The 11,762-nt window shown below is 49.6% G+C and overlaps 1 protein-coding gene across 2 annotated transcripts in view; it reads left to right on the top strand.

Annotated features, from left to right (window-relative positions):
* The window catches only part of FAM107A (family with sequence similarity 107 member A), a 120,860-nt gene that overhangs the window by 96,778 nt on the left and 12,320 nt on the right, over nt 1-11,762 (top strand). Inside the window, exon 1 of one of the 2 annotated variants that reach the window (XM_044656807.1) lies at nt 2,735-2,816. The exons of the other annotated variant lie outside the window; for it this stretch is intronic. Within the exon in view, the coding sequence (XP_044512742.1) occupies nt 2,741-2,816 (76 nt within the window). The 5' untranslated portion in view covers nt 2,735-2,740. Of the gene's footprint in view, nt 1-2,734; nt 2,817-11,762 lie in introns of those variants that run through there. 2 annotated transcript variants of the gene reach the window in all.

The raw sequence follows: 11,762 nt of genomic DNA, 5'->3' as shown, positions 1-11,762 counted from the left end.
AGAAAGAAGGAAGGAAGGAAGGAAGGAAGGAAGGAAGGAAGGAAGGAAGGAAGGAAGGAAGGAAGGAAGGAAGGAAGGAAGGAAGGAAGGAAAAGGGGATGAAAGAAGCAAAGAAAAGGCTCCTGCTCTTATGAAGCTTCTGTTCTATTGGGGAGGCAATAACAGCTAGCATTTCTTACTTTAAGGTTTTCAAAGGTCTATATGTCATCTGTTTGACCCTCACAACAGACCTGTGATGAAAGCACCACTATTATACCCATTTTACAAATGAGGAAACCAAGGCTGAGAAGTTACGTGACTTGGCCAGGGTCACACAGCAAGACACCATGCACACATACAAGTAGATATAAACTAAATATAAGATCTTTGTATTTAGCCAACAAGAACCAGTAACTGCACCAAAGACAGCTGAGATTGCCAGGCAATGAAAAGTAAGACAGCTATGGTGAGGGAAAGAGGGTCATGAAAAAGTCTGAGGCAAAAGCTACATCCACAAAGGTCAGGAGCTGATGGAGGATGCAGGGCCACTGGACCATGGAGAGCTTCATCTAGGCAGCGGCTGTTCTGGGTGATTGGCTGACTTTGAACACTTAGCCAAAGAAACTTCCTCTCCTACACAGAAAATACTTTTCTATTAATTAAATAATAACACACAAATAATAAAATTAAAGGCTGATTGGCTGATCTGATTCCCCATTCCTTGACCAACAGCCACTGACACTTCTTCTGGTGCCTTCCCAATAAGGAAGCCCCTCGTGCATTCTCTTCCAGTCCACCCTCCCTCCGGACACCCACTGAGGTCCATCCTCCAGAAATGGAGGGATTACAAAAAGGCTTGAATCCTTTCAGCAATGTGTTGCTCAGTCATTAGTCTGGAGAGGAACACAGAGCGGGCACCAGACTATAGAGCCGCTCTCGTGTTCTCCGGCATTCAAGGCCCTCCATAGTTTGGCATCAATTCTTTTAAAAGAAAGAAGAAGGGGCAGCCGGGTGGCTCAGTGGATAGAGAGCCAAGCTGGGAGGTAGGACGTCATGGGTTTGAATCTGGCCTCACACACTTCCTAGCTGTGTGACCCTGGGCAAGTCACTTAACCCCCACTGTCTAGCCCTTGTCTCTCTTCTGCCTCGGAACTGATACCCAGTATCGATTCTAAGAAGGTGAAGGGTTTGTAAAAAAAAAGTTTTATAATTGCCTTTTCTCTTTATATTAGTCATTTCTCTTAGATTCAATTTGATCATTGTTTTAAAAAAATTAAACAACTTGATCATTTTACATTGCTACAAAAATTTTAATAATTTGATCCTTTTTTAATTTGGCAATTGCTAAGGATGTAAACAATTCGATGATTTTTAAACTTGAAAATTGCTAAAAATTCAACAATTTGATGATTTTTACATTTGAAAATTGCTAAAAAAATTAAATAACTTGATAATAGCTAAAAAACAAATAATTTGATGCTTTTTAAATTGGATAATTGCTCCAAAAAAGGAAACCATTTGAGTCATTTGATGCGGATTCTACGTCACTAGATCCTCGCCTCTCTGCTGAGCTGGAGGAGGAAATGGCCAACCTCTCCAGTATCTCTACCAAGAAAACCCCAAATGGGGTCCCAAAGAGTCCGACGTGGCTGAACGAGGGAACAACGTCAGCTACCATTATCTCCCCTCTGACACGGCAGGCTCCCCATGACTCGTGTGTGGGCTCCCGGTGTAGATTTGCAGAATAAATGAGGACTGGGGGTCTTCGTGGGAACCCCTGGGTGCTCCCCTGCTCTTAGCCCGGCATCGGCATTTCAGAGGTTGTAGCGAGTGAGGCAGGGAGGACCCTGGAAGAAATCTCAGTAAAGAGACCTAGAACAAGACCCCGGGGCTGCCCACCCTGCTGACCACATTCCGCCCATACATGCCTCCCTCTTTTCCCCTCCTGGTAGTTTGGGTTTTTTTTATCCAGCTTTGTTCCCCAGCCAGCTAGCCATTCAGCATCGCAGAATCCTAAATCTTGGACCACAAAGTCTTCAAGGCCAATTAGGGATTTTACAGACAAGGAAACTGAGTCACGGAGTAGCAAAGACTCCTCCGAGGACACACAGAGAGCAGGTGGCCGACTAGGATTTGAACCCAGGTCCTTTCCCTTTCCTCGTGGAAAGAGCCCAAGACCCCAAGCCAGACGGCCAGAGTATCCGCGTCCTCTGCTGTCTGCACCGATGATGTCTGGAAGGGACTTTGAAGTCCTCTTTTCCCATCTCTTCATTTTACAAGTGAAGAAACTGAGGCCAGGAGAGCCTCTGGGATCCTTGAGTGACTTTCAGAGACTGGAAAGAGCAAGGCTGGGATTTGAACCCAGGGCCTTCTGTGCCTCAACTTCCCCCTTTGTGATGCCTTTCAGGAAGGGGGAGAAGAAAAGCGGCTTCTGGTCGGAGCTGGGCTCCCGGCAGCCTGTCCCTCTCCGCAGTAACACAATACCCTGAAATCACCCAGGAAATGTTTGTTGAGAGCAGATCAAAGCGCACCGCCTGGCAGGGGAGGGCAGGGGCTGCGCTGAGCCTGCCCATCTCACATGACTGCTCTCCATCTCTGAAAAGATCTCCCTGAAGGGAGAGAGAGAGAGAGAGAGCGCGCGAGCGAGCGAGCGAGGGAGGGAGAGCCGAGCAGCAGAACTCCTGCCAAACAGCTATGCACGCTTGCCAGCATGTACAGCCTCCAGGACTCCACTAGCTTCCCCCGTGCCCGGCCGGCGCTCATGGCCCAGAGAGATGTGGGGATCCGGGTGCCCCCCGAGGCGACGGGCTTCTACCGAGCCATGCTGGTCAAGTCAGGTAAGCGCCAGCCTCTCGGGCCGGGCAGGGGACGTGTCTGCTTCCTCGGGAAGGCATTCACCTGGGCACCTGCCCTGGCCCCTTCCTGGGCATCCGCCTCGTGCAGGAGAGCCCAGAGCCGGGCTCGCGGCGCCTCTCCGGACGCCCGATGCTCGAATAGGCGCATTTGATGCTCCTCCTCCGGCCGTGGGCACCGGGAGGGCTGAGGGGGCACTTCTCTGGCCGCTTTCCTTTCCCCCGGCGGTCCTGCGGATCAGGAGCTCCCCGTGTTCACCGGGAAGTGGCTCGCATTTTAGAAAGGGGGGAGGAAAGGGGGGCTCCGCGTCTCCCGTCCTTTTACGGTTTTCTGTCGGCGAGACGCTTTCGGGAGTTCTCGGAATCCCGCCGGGTCGGGCTTCTCAGGAACTCAAAAACTCGATTCATGAGAAGTCAGCCGGGATGCCCGAGTCAAGGCCAGAGAGCCGAGCCAGGAGCTCTGCCGGGGCCCTGCCAGCTGTGGGCACCGCTGCGGGGCTCGTGCTGCCTCCCGGAGGCTGGGCACACCTCAAACCAGGCAAAATCGGAGGGATTCGGTCCCATGCGGCAGCTCCTGGGACCGGCCATCCCGGGCCTGCCAAGAAGAGCCGAGGAGGAGCCCCGAAGCCGGGCACTGGCCAGAAGCGACGCCTCCCTGAGAGCCCGAAGCCGGCTTTCTGGGCAGATTAATCACTTGTTAGCCTGCACTGATTGGGTGTCACTATCTGTAGCTCTCCGGCCGGGCGCAGGGGATGAAAAAGCCCTTGAAATAAGGGCACGTGCAAGCTGGGAAAAGTGAGGACTTCTCTGGCCCCAGGCCTTCCCCCTTTATGTCCATCCTAGCATCAGAAAATCCCGGCAAGTGAAGGAACGTGGGCAGCGTCACCCAGCTTGTCGGGGGAAAAGGGAGCCTAGAACGCTAAACCTCTGGCTGCCAATCTAGCGGTCATTCGGGGATAGCCAACTGGGTGGCTCAGTGGACTGAGAGCCAGGTCTGGAGGCAGGAGGTCCTGGGTTCAAATTTGGCCTCAGACACTAGCTGGGTGACCCTGGGCAAGTCACTTCACCCCCATTTTCTAGCCATTCCCATTCTTCTGCCTTGGAATCAATACACGGTATTGATTCTAAGACAGAAAGTAAGAGTTTTTAAAAGAAAAAAACTCAATTCACACACACACATACAGAAAATAGCCTTATCTAAGAGGAGAATCAGGCTCCTACAGAGGTCGCAGGTGCCCCCCTGACTTGGGCTGTGTAGACTTTATGACCACCGGCCAGGCGCACTGTAAGGGGAATTCTTGTTCCCGTGTGGCTTTCTCTACCTGGCCTCAGCGGTCCCTTCCCTCCGGGGGACCTTGAAGCCGCCCAGGACTCCTCTCTAGGGTTATATTGGGACCCAAGTCCCATCCCTGCAAGGCTCATCCTGCAGACGAAGGCCTATGTGCCTCCTTGCCTCGGGGGCTCCCCTCGCTCTCGCTTGTCCTGGGGATCTCGAGCCCCCGTGGCCGTGGGTCCTCCTGCTGGCTTCCTTCTGGCTTTCTTGTCTCCCCAGACTCTGGACCCTCCTCTCTGCCTCTGCTCTAGGATCCTGACACTCGCTCCTAGGCGAGGGAGTTTTCTCCCTGCCTTTCCCGAGTGGAGTCCCCTTCTCGGAGGAGAATTGCGAGCCTCTGAGCCAATCGATTTGGGCAGCCATTATGCCGGGTAGCCCATCCCTGGCCCAGGATGCCCCGAAGGCTGGCCCACAGAATAATGTGTCCGGCGTTCAGAGGATCTCCTCTTAAGCAGGAGATGGCTCTTCCCTCTCCCAAACTCCTATTTCAGAGGACGGACAGGACGAAATGACCGCTGGCACCCCGAAGGCTTTCTCCGTCTCGCCCAGGACGTCAAGGTCCTTCCCCTGCTCGCTGACTCTAATCGTGGCATAATGTGTCCCCAGAGGAGTCGCTGGAAGGGGAGCAAGTCTGACAGGTCTTGGGAGGTTCTCTGTCCCCTCCTGGCGATGCGCCCCCCGGTGCCCGCAGAAACTCCCGGAGGGCAGAGGCTGTTCCATCTCTGCCTTGATCTCAGAGCCCGGCACACGCGAGGCACACCCTAGAGGGTCGCTAATGGGTCGACAGTGCGACAAGTCGTTGCCTTTGGTTCTCTCAGCAGTCACCAACCACTGATCTCTCCCGTCTGCCCTTCCTGGGCAGCCTCTCACCCGCCAGTGCCTTAAAGCACTGCCTCATCTCTCACCGGCTCAGCTCTGCCCTCTGTGGGGAGCATCTGTCGCCGGACGCCCACCTCCCCATGTTGGATGCTCCCGTCGCCCGTCCTTGTGGCCGGCACCTTCACCTCCCCTCCCATCGCCCGACACGCGTCCGGGCATCTGGCTCCCTCCCGGCTCCTCTGGCCTTTGTTGTTCCTTGAAGGCCTTCTGTCTTACAAAAGGCAAATCTCCTCATTCCTCAGCAGGAAGGAGGTTCCTTCTTCCTCTTCTCTTTTATTCTAAGAGACCACCTGAATTCTGGGCTGTCGTGGTCATTCCTTTGGCACAGCAGGAGGACCAAACGCACAGCCTCTGGGCAGGGCCATGAGCAGTTATCGCTCCCCTCCGCTGCCCCACGCACGGTCTAGGGATGCTCCAGAGGAGAGTCTTTTCCAGACAGGTTGTGCCCTTCAGTGCTCTCTGGGGCCCTGGCGGGCGGCGTGTGCGCTTAAGGATGCTCAGCTTTATTCTGGGCTGGGAAGCGTGTCATCCTGAGACACTGCCGGGAATCCGGACAGTGACCATGGCCAGGCTGGGTCCCAGATGGGCAGAGCTGGAGGGGAAATGGAGCATGTAGAAATATTGGGAATATGGAACATTGCGTACACAAATCTGCCTTTCTCTTTCGAGACTCCTGTTTCTATTGAGAAACGTGGCAGAAAGACCACTTGGACCCTAAGATCACTTTCTAGCCCAGGTGTTCAAGGTCCCTAACATATTTGCTAAATTAGGGCAGCTGGGTAGCTCAGTGGAGTAAGAGTCACACCTAGAGATGGGAGGTCCTAGGTTCAAATCCAGCCTCAGACACTTCCCAGCTGTGTGACCCTGGGCAAGTCACTTGACCCCCATTGCCCACCCTTACCACTCTTCCACCTATAAGTCAATACACAGAAGTTAAGGGTTTAAAAAATAATAAATATATATATATATATTTGCTAAATTACTGTTTAAAAACCCTTCCCTTCCATCTTAGACTCAATATTGTGTATCAGTTCCAAGGCAGAAGAGTGGTAAGGGCTAGGCAATGAGGGTCAAGTGACTTGCCCAGGGTCACACAGCTAGGAAGACCTCTCATCTCTAGTCCTGGCTCTCAATCTGCTGAGCCACCTGGCTGCTCCCTGGTAACTTTCTAATGGTGTCCCTCCATGAATCACTCACATTGGTCAGTTTGCTACTGCTCTGGCCTTGAATCAATATACAGCTAAGAAATGACCCTCCTCTCCAGAGAGCTGTCAGAACTTGAAGATAGGAATTTGGTCTGAAAAAGACCTAAGGGTCGCAGTGGACTACAAGCTCTATATGAGTTAACGGTACAATATAGCAGCTAAAATGGCTAATACTGTCTTAGATTGTCCTGAGAGACCAGAGGATCCAGGATAAGGAAGGCGATCATTCTGTCTTCCTCTGTTCTGGTCAGAATTTCCTATTCAGCTCTGGAGGCTTTAGGAAGAATGGTGGAAAGATGGGGAATATCCAGGGGGAGCAACGAGGCCAGGGAATGACCCCGAAATCATAAAAGATGGGGATGATTTGAAGGAATAATGGAAGTTTGGGGAAGGGTGAAAAAGAGATGAGGAGGGTCATGGAAAATGCATTAAGCAATGAAGGACTTTACTGATGAAGTGGAACTAGTCTGGTTCTGACTGGTCCCAGAGGACAGGAAAGAAGGAAAATAAGCCTTTATTAAACAATGATTATGTTCCAGCCCCTGTGCCAAGTACTTTACAAGTATTATCTCATTTGAGATTCACAACACCCATAGAGGGGGAGGGTCTATGGCTACCCCATTTTGCAGATGAAGAAATTGAGGCCAAGAGAGATTAGATGACTTGCCCAGGGTCACACAGCTACTAAGTGTCTGAGCTCAGATTTGAACTGTTTTTTTCTGATGGCAAAGCCAGCACTGTAGGTGAATGTAAGCCAGGACAAGGTACACTGGGTAAAAGTTGAAAAGTGGCAAACATGGGCCTGATGTAAGACAAAAAATTCTCACCATTTAGAATTTTATATGAAAGTGGGATGGGCCGGGCTTCCTCTCCAAGGCATGGTCAAGCCGAATGACCACTAATCATAGAGGGATTTGGAGTCAAGTACAGGTTGCACTAAATGGCCAATTAGGTCTCTTCCAATTCTGAACTTCTAGACTGTCACCTTCTGAGTTCTGCTACAAACACCCTGATAATGCCCACCCCACCGGCTGTGGCAGTTCCCTCCTGTTGGTCCTTGTCAGCCACACTCTTCCTATCCTCATTTAGTACAGAAAAGCGTTTGTTAACTCTCACCGGATTTGCATCTACAGAGTCGAGACTTGGGTAAGTCAATTAATCTTCACTGCCTCATAGGTTAAGCCCTCCCTTGCAGCAAATAATAATAATAATAATAATAATAATAATAATAATGCCAAAACAACTGAGGCAGTGATGACCCAGGACATTTTCAAATGCCTATTAGACATCTTGGATGTCCTTCAAAGTCAGCCCATCCCGTCCAAACCGGAATCATCCGTCTCTTCCTTCTCTCTCTGTTATGGCAAAAGTATTCGCCTCATCGGATTTGGTGATTCTTCATTGTCCCTCCTTCTCCTTCCTATTTCCTTCAGCTTTTCAGTCTTTTCATGTAGGAAATATTCTGCCTGTCAGCAGAGAAGGAAATGTGTGATTCCTCAAGTTCCGCTTACTTCCCTGTTTTAGGAAATCTTCCAAGGTTTCTCTGAATTCTCCTCTTCATCATTTCTTAACTACACTAGTCCTGACTCTTGTCTTGCCCCAGGACTCCCATGACACTGGAAAAGACAGTAAGGCTGAAGACTTTGTGCAAAATTCTGTCTTGCTTTAATCCAGTGATTCCCAAAGTGGGCGCTACCGCCCCCTGGTGGGTGCTGCAGCGATCCAGAAGGACGGTGATGGCCACAGGGGCATTTATCTTTCCTATTAATTGCTATTAAAATTTAATTTCCAGGGGCACTAAGTAATATTTTTTTCTGGAAAGGGGGCGGTAAGCCAAAAAAGTTTGGGAACCACTACTTAATCTAATTCATTCATAAATCAAGACATCATCACTTGTGACATCACTTCGAAAATGAAGGACAAACAACAACAACAGAATAGTAGATCATTATGGTTGGGTATCACCCTATGTTCAGGCATACCCCAATGAAGAGACATTTACTGGGTTTTCAATTCTTTGCTGCCACCAGGAATACTGCTATGATTATTTTACTATAATTCAGAATCTGATTCCTGGCGTTGACCTCTTGGTATGGAGGTCACTGGCCTAAGGGGATGACCAGCTGGATCACTCTTCTCTCATAATTCCTCCAGAATAGCTGCCCCACTTCCCACTCCATCAGTAGTCTATCAACAATCCTGTTTTCCCATCGCCCCTCCAACACTGCCTGCATCTATTTTTGTCCTCTCTGCTAATTTGCTTGAGTTGTCTTTGTTTGCTTTTCTCTTATTATGGGTGATATAAAGCATGATTTCATATGATACTCGATCTTTTGTCATTCTTCTTTCGAAAATGGTTTATTTATTATATCTTTTGATCACTTAACTAGCAAGAAATGCTTTTGTCCAGAGCCACATTTTCAAATGCCTATTAGACATCTTGGATGTCCTTCAAAGTCAGCCCGTTCCAAACCGGAATCATCCGTCTCTTCCTTCTCTCTCTGTTATGGCAAAACCATTCTCCTCATCGGATTTGATGATTCTTCATTGTCCCTCCTTCTCCTTCCTATTTCCTTCAGCTATTCAGTCTTTTCATTCCCAATCCACAAACTACTCCATTTTATTTCCGTTGCTCCCGTGTCCTGGTCCAAGTAATTTCACTACGTCTTGCCTGAACTGGAGCAAAATTCTCCTAACCCTAAATTCGTGCCTTTCCCTGAGTCCTGTCTGTCTCGCCACTGCCAGATTCGTTTTACTAGTTCAGAGATCGGATTATGTTGCTGTGCCATTTTGACCGATGGGTTCAAATCTTGACTCTGCCACATTCTCCCCAACCTTGGGGGAAAGCATTTACCCTCTGGGCCATCTGTTCAAGGACAAAGTTGGATTAGATGACCTCTGAGGCCCCTTCTGGTTCTGGGTTCGAGGTCCTATGATTTCTTTACCAAATAAAGGAAAACTCTAAAGCCCTTTTTTGCAAGCTAAGTCCAATCTATCTTAGAGGCTGGTCTCAGGCTACCGCCCTTTTAGCACCCATTGTCAGGAAACGGTCTGTTTGGGTTGGAGGTTACTCGATTCAGGAAAACATCCTTGTTCTTTCATTCTCCCGTGTCTTGTTTACCTAATTTGCTCTGGTAGGAATGCCAAGCCCAGCTAGACAAATTCTAGCCCAAAGGAACTCCAAGGAGATACATGTGGCACAGAGGTTATAGTGCCAGGCCTAGGGTCATGAAGACCTGAGTTCAAGTCTGACCCTAGCCGTGAGACCCTGGACAAGTTTTCCCAGTTTGCCTCAGTTTCCTCATTGATCAAATGAGCTGGTGAAGGAAATGGTAAGCCATTCCAGTATCTGCCAAGAAAACCCCCAATATGGTCATGAAGAGTTGGAAGAGACTGAGCCACGACAACAACAGTTTGCAAGGGGGCACTAGCAGTTCACAGATCAGAAAAGGCTTCCTGTAGGAGGTGACCCAAGAGAAGCCTTGAAGGACACGGAGGATTCTAAGAGGGAGGGAGGGAATTCCAGGTGGAAATAGCAGCAGTGGCCATAGTGGTAGTTGTAGTAGTAAGTAAATAGTGATGGTGACATCTGATCTCTTGGGTAGTACTTTGCACAGAGTTGGCAGTAGATAGAAGTTTGTTGAATGACTGCTAGGGAAAGGCCCCCAGGAGCACTGAGGAGCTTTCCTGGGCTTTAGGGGATCAGGTAACACACTTAAGCTCCCTGAAAGGTCAAAGAAGAGGCAACAGTGGCCTGGAATGCTGGGAATTTGCCTGGTTTGGTCAAGATGGGGTTCGTTGCCTTCTGAGGTTTCCACCCATTCGTCTTCCTTTCACCGTCCCCTTCTCAGACCCCTGATCCCTTTTCCATCATTTTTGTCTTCCTGCAACCGCAGAAGAGCAAGCCAGGACAGAATAAAAACGTGGGAGAGAAAAGCCAATGGAGCCCCTCCGCCGGGATAAAGGGCCAAACCAAGCATCCCTAATGGCAACTGAGTAGAAGGCGGTTTTCCGAAGCAAGAAGCTTCATTCTTAGCCTCTCTCCGGCACACACGCTTTCTCTCTCTCTCTCAAACGAGCCTCGCCTTTCACAGCCCTCCTCCGGTGGGCAAATTCTTTATGCTCCCAACTTGTTAATAAAGGCTTAAGCTCCCCTTTCTTTGCAATCTCACCCCCTCCCCTGTGCCGGATCCCATGACAAGTTATTATTAGGTGCCCCCACCCAGCTCGTTCCATTCTTTCAGACAAGAGCGCTTTCGGAGGGCCAGGCTCGGTTTTGTTCGTGGTGGTGGTTTGGTAGAAATGCCGTTGAGGGCCTAAAAGGGGGCTTTTGAAATCTTAGACTGAGTATAGAACTGATGGGGGAAGTTTGCGTTGTCATGGAGACTTGGCTGATGTCTACACGCCGGAGATTCGCTGCTAACCCACTCGTGGCAGCTCCTTGGAAATGGGCGAGAGAAAGAAACCGGAGAAAAATGGTAGGGCTCATGGATAGATTCAGCCCCCCAGAGGGGCAGGTATTATGGGCCTGACCTGACCCAGGTTATTTCTCTTGCTTCAGGCTTCCCAAATTCCATCCTGATTTGCTCATAACTGAAGTCAGATGCTGGAAGCCCCCACATTGATAAACTGGATGGTGGCTAGAGGCCAAGCAGGACAATGAGACCATCCACAGCTACGTTACTGAGGATCCGCTCTCAGAACTGGGAGCCCATTTAAGGGCCTCGGTTTTCTCATCTACAAAATTAGAGCTGGACAGTGCAATCTCACAGATCTCGTCCACTCTAGATCTATAGTCCATAAATTTAGAGTAGAAGGGAGCTATGAAGTCACTCAATCCATAGATCTATAATCCATCTGGGGTAGAAGGGACCTGTGAAGTCACATAATCCATAGGTCTATAATCTATACATCTAGAGGGGAAGGATCTGTGAAGTCACTCAATCCATAGATCTAGGGTAGAAGGGAGCTATGAAGTCACTCAATCCAACCCTCTCATTTTACAGATGAGAAAACTGAGGCCCCTAAAGGGTTAAGTGCCTTTCCCAATGTCATATGGTGAGCACACAGAAATGGCCACACCTCATAGGCCCAATCCCACTACTGATACACACCCAAAGCTTGGGCTGCTGCTTTCTGACCTGAGCTGCTTTGCCCCTCCCTAGACAACCTAGTCGCCTCCACTCTTGGGACCCACCATATTGGTACTAGACTTGTCAAGGACACCCAGTCTGTTTTATCCCAATCACAGCTCAGGACTCCTAACTCAAGGAATCCACCAGCCTCAGTCTCCCTCAGTGGCAGAGACGAGAGGTGTGCATCATCAATGTGGATTTCTACTGGAATTTTCGAAGCAAAATCTGAAAGAAAGCTGTATCAGATATTCATCCACTGGTGGGGAGTTGGACTAGAATTAGTGGACACCAGAGATGTCAAATTCATAGCTCACTGGCTGTATGAGGCCTGCAAAACTCCCAGTGCAGTCCAAGATAAATGAAAATGAAACTAGGGGTG

The sequence above is a fragment of the Gracilinanus agilis genome, chromosome 1 (genome assembly GCF_016433145.1).
Source record: "Gracilinanus agilis isolate LMUSP501 chromosome 1, AgileGrace, whole genome shotgun sequence".
In the NCBI taxonomy this organism is placed as follows: Eukaryota; Metazoa; Chordata; class Mammalia; order Didelphimorphia; family Didelphidae; genus Gracilinanus; species Gracilinanus agilis.
The sequence above is the reverse complement of the archived record's forward strand: the minus strand, read 5'-3'. Positions and strand labels throughout refer to the sequence as shown.